General features: G+C 41.7%; 2 protein-coding genes across 7 annotated transcripts in view; one reads left to right on the forward strand and one right to left on the reverse strand.

Annotated features, from left to right (window-relative positions):
* c12h2orf69 (chromosome 12 C2orf69 homolog) overlaps nucleotides 1-1,551 on the reverse strand; it is a 39,917-nt gene extending 38,366 nt beyond the window's left edge. Inside the window, exon 1 of the mRNA XM_039818650.1 lies at nucleotides 1,284-1,551. Within this exon, the coding sequence (XP_039674584.1) occupies nucleotides 1,284-1,526 (243 nt within the window). The 5' untranslated portion in view covers nucleotides 1,527-1,551. The remainder of the gene's footprint in view (nucleotides 1-1,283) is intronic.
* A 422-nt stretch (nucleotides 1,552-1,973) lies between these two features.
* Nucleotides 1,974-10,856, forward strand: ftcdnl1 (formiminotransferase cyclodeaminase N-terminal like 1). 6 transcript variants are annotated; one of them, XM_039818644.1, is made up of 6 exons: nucleotides 1,974-2,021; nucleotides 3,618-3,760; nucleotides 4,452-4,547; nucleotides 6,115-6,270; nucleotides 7,858-8,046; nucleotides 10,056-10,856. In XM_039818644.1, the coding sequence occupies exons 1-6, from the start codon at nucleotides 2,008-2,010 to the stop codon at nucleotides 10,490-10,492; spliced, it is 1,035 nt and encodes a 344-aa protein (XP_039674578.1). In that variant the 5' UTR covers nucleotides 1,974-2,007; the 3' UTR covers nucleotides 10,493-10,856. The 6 variants fall into 6 exon arrangements, with proteins under 6 accessions (XP_039674578.1, XP_039674581.1, XP_039674579.1 ...); XM_039818647.1 differs by lacking the exon at nucleotides 1,974-2,021 and adding an exon at nucleotides 2,039-2,376 and having other exon boundaries at nucleotides 3,615-3,760; XM_039818645.1 differs by lacking the exon at nucleotides 1,974-2,021 and adding an exon at nucleotides 2,039-2,376.
* The last annotated feature ends 4,888 nt before the right edge of the window (nucleotides 10,857-15,744 follow it).

Here is a 15,744-nt window from a genome sequence, read left to right on the forward strand (position 1 = left end):
GAAAGACAAGTCAATAGACTATTTAAAAAACAAAACCCTCCGCAAAGCAGCCGGACCAGACTCTGTGTCTCCCTCCACCTTGAAGCACTGCGCTGATCAGCTGTCTCCAGTGTTGTTCACAGACATCTTTAATAACTCCCTGGAGACATGCCACGCACCAGCCTGCTTCAAGTCCTCCACCATCATCCCTGTCCCCAAGAAAACAAGGATCACAGGACTTAATGAATACAGACCCGTTGCCCTGACCTCTGTAGTTTTTGTTTTTGTTATAGTTTTTGAGCGCCTTTCTCTGGCTCACCTCAAAACCCTCACCAACCCACTGCAGTTCTGGTTTTGGTAGAGATGAGTCCGCCTACAGACCACCTGGTGATCTGGTGCAGTCAGAACAACTTGGAGCTAAACACTCTGAAGACAGTAGAGATGGTTGGGGACTTTAGGAAGGACGCAGCCCCACCCACCCCATCACGCTGGGTGACTCCATAGTCAACATTGTGGAGTCCGTCCGCTTCCTGGGCTCCATCATCTCCCAGAACCTCAAGTGGGAGCTGAACATCAGTTCCCTCATCGAAAAGCCCAGCACAGGCTGTACTTCCTGCGGCAGGAGGCTATGGTCCATGACCCCCACTGACACTGACTCTTAACCCCCCCATCCCTAGTCACTACACTTTGCATTAACCTTCATCCTAGACTTACATCTCCACATACTATATATTCTTTACAAATTTAATTCAGCCTCCTTTTTCTCATGCAACAGTTATGTTGTATGTATATATTTGTTTTTCTGTATTTATTGTTTATTTCTTATGAATGTTTAATATGTTTGTTTGTTTGTTTGTTTGTTTATGTATGCACCAAGGCAAATTCCACATAAGTGTACTAACTGTAGCGATAAAACCTTTTTTGATTCCGATAAAAGAATCCATCATTGTATTTTTCAGTAAGTCAGTCTGTATTGTTATAGTGTGTGTCTTTGTAAAGTTTGAAAAAGTTAAATGGGTGTGATCTACACCTCTCCACAAAATCCCTTTTAAAAAGCCATGGATGGAGCTACCACATATATCTGAAAGCCATATCTCCTTGTGGCTTTGAGCCCTGACAGGATTTTATTAACCAATCTGTGTTTATTTGGGTGTCAGTGAATGGCAATAGTATAACAACCCCGTCACACTAACAACTGTCAGTGAATGAAAACATTTAGTTATCATCTTCTGTTGACACCGTGGATAACCTGAGACCCCACACAAGGCGCATATATGCGTGTTTATACCGTCCATCGCACTCACCTGAATATCCCCGTGGAAAAACACAACATGCGCGTTTCTGCTCTCCTCCTTGGGTTCCGCAGTAGTCTGACCGTCTGTGTCAGGCCGGAGGAGCAGCAGGTCGTTAACTCGGCTCGGGTCGCATCCGGGCACGGCGAGCAGCTTCTGGAGCCTCAGCCGCGGGCTCCCAGAGCGTACATCTCGGCTGGCTGCTGCGTGCAGCCCCGGAGGTTCAGAGGATGTCGTCGCTGCCACAGAGGTCATCGTTATGGCCACAGCTATTAGAGTGAAGTTCTGCTCGAGCGGCTTGCATCGACTGGACTCTAAAATAAGAATATGATTTGGCGTTTTCTTTCTCAACGCAGTCGCGCCATGCTACTGCTGCTGTCACCTAGCTAGCTAGCTAGCTACCTATGAGCTGTCTCTGTTAGCTCTGCAGCGAACGACAAAACATGGAGCTATAGCCGAAATACTTATCATTACACACGGTGCCATATCCGTCGTCAATCTCTCATTGTAGCAGTTTCAGAATAAACTCATATATTTAATTCTGACAGTTTATGCTATGGGTTTTTTTGTCCACGAAGGGGCGCTGTTTATCATACTACCATAGCTGCCAGGAAACCAAAAGCATTTCTGACTCCAGAGAGAGTGTGGCGAGCGAGATGGTGTACTCCCATCTACTTCCGTTTTACTAGTCAGTCAGTCAGCTACACCAGACCGTTCGGTTAGTCGAGGGCTGGGGATGAAGACATATGGGTAAAATAAAATAAAGAAATAAATGCAGAAAGGAACACATACATAAATACATTCACTCACAAGAAAGAGTAGTTAAAAAATTATGCAAAATACGTCACATGCTGATAATTTAGCGCCCTTCAGAAAACCCAAGGTTTCCAGTAGGGTGAAAACGAGTGAACTATCTTTAGCTACACATGCTAAAGTCTACTTGTGTACATTTTGGTGGATGTGGACCTACACGGATTGACAGCAGCGGCTCCAAAGTTAGTGCTCTGTTGGTGTTTACGTACAGAAATCAGTGAATAGCTTATTTTCCCCGTGGTGCAACACCAGACTGCATGTCAATGCTGAAAGAGAATTCAATGTAACGCAGGTATGCCATTAGTTTATGGACTGATATATACTATTAGACTAACGTTACATGTTTCTTTGACTTGCAGAAAATAGCTAGTTAGCAAGTTACTTCAGCCTGGACTTTGAACATGTTCTGTAACTACTGACAGTCAGCACTGGTATGAAGAAACACTACTCAGTTTCATAATTCCCATAGGCTGCACCGGACGACTTTATAAACTATTTAACATAACACTTAAATAATTTAACTGTCATATTCAGTCTAGACTTAGGTAGTCTCGCATTGCCAAGGTGATGGACTCAAACACATCTCACAGTTTTTTTAGCTGTTGTCATATGCAAAAATAAATGCAAAAGTTTACCATGATATCATTGGCATTTTTTTTTTAGCCAAAAATAAGTATTTTGTTACTTTATTGTTCCCGTAGTAAAGGCCAGCTCATGTGTGTATCATCATCATTAAAGGCAATCTAGAAGGAATGGTTGACGTTCAGCGGTTTATGGTTTATGTTAGCCATGCATTTAGTAAAGAAATACTCCACTTATTTCTAAAATAACACACAAATAAATAAAATAACATTATTAGATAGATGTTTATAGTGACACCTTTTAAAGATGCAGTAAAAGAGTGAGCTCTTAAGTTTTGTTGAACAGGAGCCACGTTAGCCACAATTGACAATAATATATGATAATGGTAAAATTTAGTGCTGTCAAACGATTAAAATATTTAATCGCGATTAATCGCATTAAGGTCATAGTTAACACAACACACCCAACACAATCGCAATTAATCGCACATTTTTATCTATTCTAAATGTCTCTTGATTTCTTTTTGTCCCATTATTTTTTTCTCATTTTAATGCTCTTATCAACATGGAAAAGTGGATAGGCTTGCTTTGTGCTTTTGTCGCCTGGCTTTGACGAGGGGGGGGGGAGAATTGGCATCAGCTGTGGTACATTTTAACAATAGCACAATTAGATAGAAGTCAGCAAAGTGACAGTTATTTTAGATACATATAGCAACATATATCTGAAGTTTGCTACCAGAACAAGTTGCTTGTTGCTTATGAATTTAACTTTTCATTTGAAAAGTGATTCTATCTTTTTGCCAAGCACACAGAAAGTCATTATCTTTGCTTTGCTTTCTGTTCAGAATCATTTAGGTGTGCGTGGAATATTGTATATGACTGGCTGTTCTTCAGCTTTTTCTTCATCTTTAGTCTGCTCAGTGCACTTCATATTTCAATCCTGCACTTTCAGCAGCAGCAGCAGCAGCTGTGGCAGAAACATGGCCTTATCTTCCCTGGGCAGTAGACTGGTGGCGTGTCTTCTCAACGTTTCCGAGGCTCGCAGGAAAGACCTGGTGGAGACTGTGGCCAAGGCAGCCTTATACAACGCTGAAGGCAAGTGCGCTTTTGTTTTGTATCACGTCTTGAATCAAATTGATCAGACTGGCGATAATCAGTAATCTGATCAAATCAGAATCAACTCAACCAGAGCTGCGAAGATTAATCGACTAGTTGTCAACATTTAAATGAATCGCCAACTATTTTGATAATCGATTAATCAAGCTTGAGCCAACATTCTCTGATTCCAGCTTCTTAAATGTGAATATTTTCTAGTTGCTTCTCTCCTCTGTGACAGTAAACTGAATATCTTTGAGTTGAGGACAAAACTAGACATCTGAGGATGTCGTCTTAGGCTTTGGGAAACACTGATCCACATTTTTCACCATTTTCTGACAACTGATTGAGAAAATAATCAACAGATTACTCAACAGTGAAACTAATCGCTAGTTGCAGCCCTAAAAAACGTTTATTCTCAAGCTGCGTTACAACCCAAAGCAGGCAAAAAGCCAATGATAAGTCAGCTAACCTCAATCTGGAGGCAAAGCTTCCTTATCATGCTATTCATCATCATTTTTCACATTACTGAATTTACGTATTCACACCAGCACAATGCTATATTTCCCCGCAACCACTTCCCCAGCCGTCCTTGGTGATGTTGTCAGACATGGTTCCTGGTTTTGTGAGCTGAGAAAACTCAGGCACATCACCTAAAACATCCATTTTTTTTAATACAACTACACACCAGGTGTTCGACGCAAGGGGACCACAGTGCTGAACATCTTCAATGACCATGACTACAACCGTTCTGTCATCACCATTGTGGCCAGTATCGACTCCATCAGTAAGTGTTGAGCCTTTACATTTGCGGTGAAATATCACGGTTTTCCATTCGTGCTCCTACTCCGCAGGGAAGAACAGAGTCAGCTACTTACACTCCAATCCTCTGAGAGGGGGGATCAAATCCTTTAATAAGCTTTGTCAGGGATTTAAACACAAATATATTCAGGATGAACATTTTTCTGGCAAAGAACACAGTGACATTTTATTGAATATTTATCCTGAACACGACCTTCTGACAATGCAGCCAGTGCTGTCAAGGTTTATAGTTGTTTGTCCTACGCTCACTCCTAAAGACAGATACATCAGCTTCATTTGACCAAATCTTTGGTTTTTATTAGGGATGTAACGGCACACTCAGCTCACGAGTCGAGTCATGATTTTATGTTCACGGTACGATTTTCTCACAATTTATTTTTAAACAGAATGAGCTGCAGACAAATGACTGAAAAAAATATTCGGTAACAGTTTACTTGAAGATATCGACATAATTGTGAAATGACACTGGCATAACTATGACATGACACTGTCATGAACGTGTCATAAACGTATGACTTCTGTCATTAAGTGTCATTTGGTTTTTGTCATGACAAGTTGACATTGTTTGGTTGTCTTGATTATGTCAACTTGACATTAATCAAAGTGACATTACCAAAAGTTGTCTTGGTCATGACAAGTTGTCATTAAATTAGTTTGGGATGTCTTTGTAATGGCAGCTTGACATTAACCAGGATGACATTACCAGAGGATGTCTTTGTAATGACAACTTGACATAATGTTATCCTGTTAAATGTCAAGTTGTCTTAATAAGGACACTCCAAAGCAATGTAATGTCAAGTTGTCATGACGAAGACATCCTCTGGTAATGCCATCCCGGTTAATGTCAAGTTGTCATTACAAAGACATCCCAAACAAATTTAATGTCAACTTGTCATAATCCAGACAACCCAAACAATGTCAACTTGTCATGACAAAAACCGAATGACACTTAATGACAGAAGTCATAAACGTTCATGACTTGTTTATAACGTTTATGACACATTCATGAGTGTCATGTCACGATTATGTCGATATCTTCAAGTAAAGTGTTACCAAATATTTCTTTTATCTATATAAAGTGTGCAAAACAACAGATGTGTGCTCTTATCAAAAGTGCAAACTGAAATTGTATTTTATCTAAAATAACAAAAATGTAATAAAAAAACTGAATAATTTTTTTAAAACAACTCCAACACATCAAAATAACTAAATAAATAGAAAAAAGAATCCCTTCAAATGAATACACTAAGAAGAACTAGTGACGTCTGAACTCAAAATAGTGAAATCAAAAAGCAGATTACGCTCTAGGCAATCTGATTCATTTATTATCTCACAGTTTATGTCCATTTTAACCGACTCGCGATGCATCGTTCCATCCCTAATTTTTATCATATTGAATACTTCAGACTTGGATCAGTAGTTTTGCTCAAGGACACACACATCTTTCAATTTAAAAACGGACTGCTTTAGATGAATAGAACACATTACTTAGCTTTGTAGTATTTTTTTGATGTCATGTTGTCGTACTCCAGGGGAGGCGGTTCTGTCTGCATGCGAGAAAGCCTGCGGGCTGATCGACATGCGCGCTCACAGTGGGATGCACCCATGTATGGGTGCTGTCGACCTCATACCCATCTACCCCCTGGGGGAGGACGTGGGGGTGGAGGACTGCGCTGCAGAGGCTCGGGGTGAGGTGCCGTGTGTGTGCGTGTGTGGGTGTGTGCGTGTGTGCGTGTGTGGGTGTGTGCGTGTGTGCGTGTGCGTGTGTGTGTGTGAGCGTGTGTGTGTGTGCGTGTGTGCGTGTGTGTGTGTGTGTGTGTGTGTGTGTGTGTGTCTTGATCCTGTATTGTATTTATTAGCTTTCAGGCCACATTCATTGCTTGTGTCTCTCTTGCTTTGTATTCAGTCCAGCACCTGCTGAGGATGAGATGAGCATGTTATGACTCTGCCCAGAGGCTTAAATAGAACTGACATCAAGTGTGTGTGCACACAGGGATGGCATATGCATTAAAATAATCGCCAACTATTTTGATAATCTGTCATTTATTTATGAAATTAAAGTAAAAATTCTCTGATTCCAGCTTCTTAAATGTGAATATGTTCTAGTTTCTTCTTCTCCTCTGTGGAAACTGAATATCTTTTGAGTTGTAGGCAAAACAAGACTTTTGAGGGTTAGGGTCATTTTGGGCTTTGGTCTGATTGATGGACTGACTGATCGAAATTTTTTACCATTTTCTGATATTTTATACACCACACAACAAATTGATTAATCAAGAACCGGCAGACTAATCAACAATGAAAATAATTTTTAGTTGCAGCCCACGACGTTCCACTGTCGGGATTGCTCCGGTGCCGCTGGAAACTCCACCCGATGTCCTTCTTTTCAGTCCGTCACCTTCCTCTTTCTTTGTGTTGGCGTTCTAACCTCCGGTGGATTTATGAGGACTATGGTTAGAGCTAGCTAGACTATCTGTCCAATCTGAGTTTTCTCTCGCACAACTAAAACAACTTTTGAACGTACACACGTTCCACCAAAACAAGTTCCTTCCTGAGACTATTTAGCAGAGGCACTGTTGCTGCGTCCGGCCGCTCATGACGATTGTAATTGGTTTAAAGAAATGCCAATAAACCAGAGCACGTTTTTCTCCCATCCCAGAATGCTGTGTGGACTAGCCAGACCCTCCTCCGCAGCGCTGTGGAGGAAGGTCTGGCAATGCAAGACTAGTTGCAGCCCTACTTGAAACTGCAATTTCTCCTTTACAGTAGGCGGCTGTAATTTACACGTAACCCTGTTTTTTAGCTATTTTTTAGCATATGATACCACAGTAATTTAGTTATAGTACGGTAATTGAGTATCTGTACATGTCTGTAATAGTGTAATGATAATAGTGCCTCGCGGCTGATGATGGGACATATTTAGCTTCCGGTGCTGTTGGTTACTTTCACTGTTTCCCAACTGACTTAGCAGCCACATGTCTCGCTGATAATAAGCAGTAACCCAGCATGTGTGCCTGCATGCCCGATGTGTTCACTCTGCATGCTAATGTGTGTGGTGTTGATTGCAGAATCGTAATTGGCAAACTCACGGAGAAGCACTGTATTTATGCATGCGCGTAATGAGCGGTCCATGTGTCTGCATATTCTCCTCTGACTGAATTACACACCCTCAGGTGTGTTTTGTCTGTCGTTCTTGTGTTTCCGAAATTGTGGGCATGTGATGACATGCGCTCCATTTGCTGGTGAACTAATATGTCTGTGTTCTTGCCGAGGCTCAGCTGTGGCTGAGGGACTCACAGAGCGGGTCCAGGGCACCAGTGCTTTCCTGTTTGGCTGGGCGGACTCCCCCCTTCAGCGGGGGCTGGCACAGAGGAGGAAGGAGATGGGCTGGTTCAAAAAGACGCCAGACATGCAGGCAATCAGGCCCGACATGGGGCCGCAGCCACAGAAACGATTCGGTCTCACAGGTGAGCCAGAGCTGTTAGAAAGTCCACGCTTAATTTGATACGGCAGACATGCTTCCGTGGGTAAATGTTTGAGCCTGTTAGGAAGGTTAGAATGTTTCTTTGCTAGGATAATACAATGCAGGTGACTTTGTCTCAGTATTTACAAAACCGTTTGTTTCAGCCCAACCCCAGGCCTCAACACTCTTCTTTTAAAGGTCCCATGGCATTTCACTTTATGAGCTTTTTTAACATTAATATGCGTTCCCCCAGCCTGCCTGCCTATATAAAAGCATCCAAAGAGATCATAGTCATGGAACTTTTCTTTAAACCCTACATGCGCGACATGAAGTCTCTTAGTGGTCCCTTTTAAAATACTTATATCTGAAGTTTCTTTTAAAAAGGTTTTTTTTTTTTTTTAATTTTTTTTTTTTTTTTTTTTTTTTTATATTTTTTTTTTTTTTATTATATTTTTTTTTTTTTTTTTTTATTTGTGGTCCCCTAATACTGTATCTGAAGTCTCTTTTATATAGACCTTAGTGGTCCCCTAATACTGTATCCGAAGTCTCTTTTATATAGACTTTAGTGGTCCCCTAATACTGTATCTGTGTCTTATTTAGACCTTAGTGTACTAGCCTATTAGTCCCCTAATACTGGTTATACTGAAGTCTCTTTTATATAGACCTTAGTGGTCCCCTAATACTGTATCTGAAGTCTCTTTTATATAGGCCTTAGTGGTCCCCTAATACTGTATCTGAAGTCTCTTTTATATAGACCTTAGTGGTCCCCTAATACTGTATCTGAAGTCTCTTTTAAATAGACCTTAGTGGTCCCCTAATACTGTATCTGAAGTCTCTTTTATATAGACCCACAATGAGCTTTCCTTAGGATGTGCCATTTATGTGTCTGTAGCTTTAAATGTTATTGAGGAGGGGGGGGGGCAAGGTGGAGGGGGGGGATGTGGCCTTTACCAACTTGCTTGTTTGAAAGCCACGATGTCTCTCTGTCATGGGTGGGCCATATTCTCTGGGAGGGCAAAGCAGAGAAAGGGGAGGTAACCTTTCCCCTTATGACATCATAAAGGGAAGTTTCCAGATCGGCCCATCTGAGCTTTCATTTTCTCAAAGTCAGAGCAGGATACCCAGGGCTCGGTTTACACCTATCACCATTTCTAGCCACTGGGGGACCATAGGCAGGCTGGGGGAACTCATATTAATGTTAAAAAAACTCATCAAGTGAAATTTTCATGCCATGGGACCTTTAAAGGGGACATATTGCATTGTGCTCATTGTCAGGTTAATCATACTTGTATTTTGGGTTTCTACTAAAAAATGGTTACATTGAATGTTGAAAAATGTGTGGATCGTTGGATATTTTGGTGGGGTTGTATCAGCATACAGTGTATTAGCTACAGTAGATGGCGGTTGCAGACAGGAGTACAGACACGGAAGCTGAGCCATGTACTGCTGTGGATGGGGGCAGCACGGGCAGTGTACTTAGCCACCAAAAAAATCAATTATAATCAGTTTAAGTGTACGCTATATTTAGAATATTTTCACTGCTTTACCTTGCTGTCAGACAGCCCATTCCACGGAAGTTTCCCCTCTCTCCCTTTTGGGGCCCGTTCAACCTCACTCTGGAAAAGTTACTGTCACTGTTGTGTAAACACTCAGTTTTATTTTTCATGTATTTGTGGCTCTTCCATGAACCGCTGAAAGTCAGACCCAAACAGCAGATTTGCAGCGTAATACAGTGTGTGGGCACAGTTGCACTTCCGCGTAGAAATGCAGAAAAAGTTCTACGGTTGAGCAAATGTAGTGCCTGAGGAAAGGGCTTTGTGACAGTAAAGCGATTAGAATATTTTAAATATTGCCTACACTTAAACTGATATTTAAGGTGGGCCTTTTACTCTCACTTAAGTAAAAGTAGATGAGACTAAGGTGCACTGGTTCTCACAAAGAAAAAAAAAGACGGAGTATGTCTAACATTTGGAAAATGTTTCTTTAGTTCTGATTTTGGCTGATGTCCTGCAGGTGTTGGGGCCAGTCCATACGTCATGAACTGCAACGTCACTATCGACACCCAGGACATGGCCATGGGACGCAGCATCGCCGCGGCCATCAGGGAGTCGACCCCGGGGGGGCTGCCTGGAGTGCAGGTGCTTGCTTTGCCACATCAGGGTGCCGTGGAAATCGCCTGTAACGTGGAAAGCGTGAAGGGGAGCCCAACTGGTGACACGAGCGCAGGCGAGCCGTGGCCGTGTTTCAGCATCAGCGGCCAGCTGTACTGTCACGCGCCGGCTTCCCTGATCACAGCGAGGGTGGCGGAGCTGGCAGGGAGGCAGGGGGTCGGCGCCGTGGGCACGGCGCTGGTGGGGTTCACCCCCTTTGAGTGCAGGGGCCTGGCAGAGTTAGCACTGTCCCGAGGGATTGCCGAGTTCTGGAAGGAGCAGGGCAGGATCCGTATGTGAAAATGAATGCTTGCCAAAACCAGTGAAAGCTCAAGCAAAATTAGGGATGGGCGATATGGCAAAAGGTCATGTCATGATTTTTTTCAAAAACAATTTAGCAAATTACTGAACAATACAAAGAAACAAATTACCCTATTTAAAAAAATAAAATAAAAAATAAAATATATATATAATAAAAAATATATATATATATAGATATAGATATAGATATAGCCCTTCAAGGTAACAGAACACCACACCAAATTCTGCTCTGAAATTTACACTTTTAAATTTTATTTAAAGGTGCCCTGTCACACAAAACCGTTTTTACTTGCATTTTTGGAAATATGTTAGGTCCATATGTGTTTGTGTTATGTTGTGAATGTGAAAATGAACTGCTACCTCCTCTGTCAGCTCTAGCCTCTGAAAAGAAATAAGCGGAGAAATCAGGCCAATTACAAAAGCTGGTCAGTCTGACATCATGTTGCCTGAGCTCATTACTATTCATTAGCTCGCCCAGTTGGGCTGGGTAAAGGATTCTGACAGCCAGGCTCTCATTGGCTAGCTGTTAGCCAATCAGATTCAAACAGCTTAGCTTGTTGAACATTAATGAGAACTGGCAGAAATCGAGCTGAGTCTTCCTGTAGGCTTTCTATACCACGCTAGAATGGCTTGAAGCAAGGTAACCAAGGCATTTTGTTCACAAAAAAATGTTACAGAGTCCATGGTAGAACTTAGATATTACCACAAAGTAATGAAATACGTGTGGCAGGGCACCTTTAAAAACGTATCAGTCATTACTTTTCAAAATGATTAGATACGCTCTATTGACATACATGTAACATCCAGTTCAAACACATGGAAGGGCTGGGCTGATATTTGGTGATCACTGTCCTGGGCAGGTATCAAGTTTTTTTTTGTTCTTTGTGCATGTTCAGCGCGCTTTGGAGGAGACTACAGTATAACATACATACTGTGCTCCACATGGTGTACAACAAGGTGTCAGTCTGTGTCCATCCATCACGGGTCCAACACTATTAAGGAATTTGATGTCTTAGAATGACTTTCTCTCTAACTTCTGACAAAGTTTAGTAAATTTTTTTAACATATTACTCATAATTAGGTCCATTTTGCACGCCTTACAGCAATTCTGTTTTCTGTGTTCATCATGACTTTGTTCAGTCTGTATGCTACATGTACATATTCAAGGAGAAGTTGTTTTGCACAGAAAAAAAGGAAATGTCAGAGCTAATTAGCAATCAATCTATACGGAGGAACCAATCTTTGTCTGGGCAGTGTTCTGCCCGGAAGGTAAACAGTTACACACACACACACACAGACACACAGACATTGTAGCAGTAGTCCTTAATACATCCATACATGCAGTAGTCTAGTTACTTGTGGTTTTGGATTGGAGTCTGTTTATTTGTGTATTGTTAATAAATACGTTTGAGTTTACTTGAAGTCAAGAGGAACAATAAATGGACAGTGTTCAAATGAAAAGTTTGTCTCGGACTCTTGACTCATCAGACATGCATCAGACACCATAAGTGTGTCAAAAAATGTCAACCGTTGCAGTGGCTCAAAGCTCAGCTTAGCCTCTACAGGAGACATACTACTGTATCTATATCATCAAACCTGCAGCTAAAAAGCTATTGTCAGAAGTGGGATTTGAACCCAGGCCTCCATTTGGAGATCTGAAGTCCCTTTTTGCTCAGGAAGGAGTCAACCCTTGAGTCTGGCGCCTTAGACTACTCGGCCATCCTGAAAACTCAAAACCACGGAAACAATTTGGACGTGACAACTCTGTTAACTGAAGTCACAGGTTTACAGACTTATGGGAGACTTAAAGAAAAATCCATTAAGCTATTTATCATTATACCCTTTCACACAGCCTGTTCAAGGTAGGACTGATGCCTTTAAAGGTCCCATGACATGGTGCTCTTTGGATGCTTTTATATAGGCCTTAGTGGTCCCCTAATACTGTATCTGAAGTCTCTTTTATATAGAGCTTAGTGGTCCCCTAATACTGTAGCTGAAGTCTCTTATATAGGCCTTAGTGGTCCCCTAATACTGTATCTGAAGTCTCTTTTATATAGACCTTAGTGGTCCCCTAATACTGTATCTGAAGTCTCTTTTATATAGACCTTAGTGGTCCCCTAATACTGTATCTGAAGTCTCTTTTATATAGGCCTTAGTGGTCCCCTAATACTGTATCTGAAGTCTCTTTTATATAGGCCTTAGTGGTCCCCTAATACTGTATCTGAAGTCTCTTTTATATAGGCCTTAGTGGTCCCCTAATACTGTATCTGAAGTCTCTTTTATATAGACCTTAGTGGTCCCCTAATACTGTATCTGAAGTCTCTTTTATATAGACCTTAGTGGTCCCCTAATACTGTATCTGAAGTCTCTTTTATATAGACCTTAGTGGTCCCCTAATACTGTATCTGAAGTCTCTTTTATATAGACCTTAGTGGTCCCCTAATACTGTATCTGAAGTCTCTTTTATATAGACCTTAGTGGTCCCCTAATACTGTATCTGAAGTCTCTTTTATATAGACCTTAGTGGTCCCCTAATACTGTATCTGAAGTCTCTTTTATATAGGCCTTAGTGGTCCCCTAATACTGTATCTGAAGTCTCTTTTATATAGACCTTAGTGGTCCCCTAATACTGTATCTGAAGTCTCTTTTATATAGGCCTTAGTGGTCCCCTAATACTGTATCTGAAGTCTCTTTTATATAGACCTTAGTGGTCCCCTAATACTGTATCTGAAGTCTCTTTTATATAGACCTTAGTGGTCCCCTAATACTGTATCTGAAGTCTCTTTCCCGAAATTCAGCCTTGGTGCAGAATTACAGCCACTAGAGCCAGTCCCACAATGAGCTTTCCTTAGGATGTGCCATTTCTGTGTCTGTAGCTATTGAGGAGGAGAGAGGGGGGGCAAGGTTGAGGTTGGTGGTGTGGCCTTGACCAACTGCCACTTTGCTCATAGAAAGCAGAGAAAGGGGAGGTAACATTTCTCCTTGGGGGACCATATGCAGGCTATGGGAACTCATATTAATGTTAAAAAAACTCATAAAGTGAAATTTTCATGCCATGGGACATTTAAGGCACCTTGCCGTCTGTGTAAAAAGTTATAGAGATGCAATGGAGGGACAGAGTGTGGTTGTTAGTCACAGAGCCGTAACAGCGCCGAACCGACAGCTGGCATAGCAGGACTGAATACAACACAATGCACGAGTCGACCCACGGGCTCATTATTATAAATATATGAATACGTAAATACTGCCTCCGGCTTATGAGGTGTGTCTCTGCCGTTGCTGCTGTTCTGACCAAGACTCATAGAAGAAGACAGACTTTTGTGCTGCTTTTGGATGTTCATGCAAAAGAAATGCCAAAACATTGAAGCAACCATTGAATTTCACAAATGAAAAATATTTTACTGTTGTTGAATTTGATATCACAAGAGGTAACGTTAATCCTTCAGCTATTAAGTCAAAGTTAAGTGACCGTCCTGATACTAAACTAGGATAATGCTAGTTGTGTCAAGTAAAGTATTTTTTATTTAAGTTATTTTATCAGTAAGATGCTGAAAATGATGTTTGTCAGTGTGTGTTGTTGAAGCAGCAGCTCCGGGGCTGAACTGCAGTTCCTCGAGTGGCCACTTTAGGCAAGTCCGCTTCCATGTTAAAGAATCTCAACCTAGTAGGCTACAAAAAAATATTTACCCTTTCATGACAACTGTACAGGGACCTTTTATTTTTTTTATTTTTTTTAATTACCGACCCATTTATATATATTTGCATTATTCTGTGTTATCCGTTTAAGTGCTGGTCAAAAACACTAACACCCAACGTGGGGCTTGAACCCAAAACTCTGAGATTGAGAGTCTCATGCTTTACCGACTGCTCTAGCACCAGCCGGGGTCTGAAAGTTATGTATGGATCATCTATTCAAGCCCCACTTTGGGCGGGATTTGTACTGTTGATTATTGTCAACTGCTGCTGTGCTTTCCGTCCTTCAATATACAGTATTGTATATACCATAATACGACATGTAAAGGAGTGTTATATGTTGGCCAGCAGATGGCGATCTTATATTATATTAAGAACCCTTTTTCTATGCTCCTTTTGCTTGCCGTAGTGCGGAGCCTTTTTGACCCTACGTAGCCACCGGAGGTTATACAATTGGATTCTGTTTGTGTTCCGCAAGGTCAGAGTTTTCCAAGGGGGTAAGCTTCGCTTCAGAACTGGCGCCATTTTGACGCTACAAAGAGATCACCTCCCGTTAGCATTCCACTGACTAGCATTGATTTTGACGTCACTTGACAGCGAATAACTTTACAGTGAATAACTTTACATCTGAAGACTCTATTTGTCCATTGTTTATTTCTAAAGAAACACGACAATGTATAAAAGGCTCCATTACTTGTACCCAGTGGTGGCGCCAGAGATGTTCTTTTGCTGGTGCTTTGGGGTTGCTGGACGTTTCAGTGAGGGTGCTCTGAAATTTTGAGTTTCCCTTGACACAAATAGGCTAACATTACACACTCGCGCAGATACCCACCCCCCACCTCCGCCGCGGTTTACTAAACGAGCGAACGAGAGAGATTGATTTAAAGTTGCCGATACAACATCATAGAACTCTGATTAGCCCACCAAACATATTTCAAATACCAGCCAACAAGCCGGGTTCAAACAATCATTACTGCAGCTCTCATACACTGGCTCAGAAGATTAATGCAGCAGGCCAAATACACCACCCATAGCCAAACACACACATTAACACACGCAAGCATCCTCACACAGTTTTCACACTTTGACATATGGTCAAAATACTGTAGTCATATCTGTAGTGACTTAATATATCTAAATAAGCCACGGAGGTCGAACACGTTTTCTGTGCTAAAAATAAACCGATGTCCAGTGCGCTGTATAACTTTAGATTCGGTGATCCATTTATTCACATTTCTATTAAACATGTTTACTGTAATGTTCTTCTACGAGACAGAGAGAGTAAAGTTCTTGCATGGACTCCTATCAGCTGACTCCCCCACTGTGGCCTGGCTGTGCGATCCCCTGGTCTAAAGTCATGTACAGCAGGGTGACGTTAAGCATCCTCAGGAGCAATCACGGCCGTGGTCAGGTCACCTTCCTCCGGCTGCTTTTCCTCGTCCCAGTTGGTGACAAGTTCACCATATCTCTCAGTCTCATTTACAGGTTGTGATAAAGTCTCCACACCTTGACCTTTAGGGAGTAAAAAACTATCCATT

Source organism: Perca fluviatilis, chromosome 12 (genome assembly GCF_010015445.1).
Source record: "Perca fluviatilis chromosome 12, GENO_Pfluv_1.0, whole genome shotgun sequence".
NCBI lineage: Eukaryota > Metazoa > Chordata > Actinopteri > Perciformes > Percidae > Perca > Perca fluviatilis.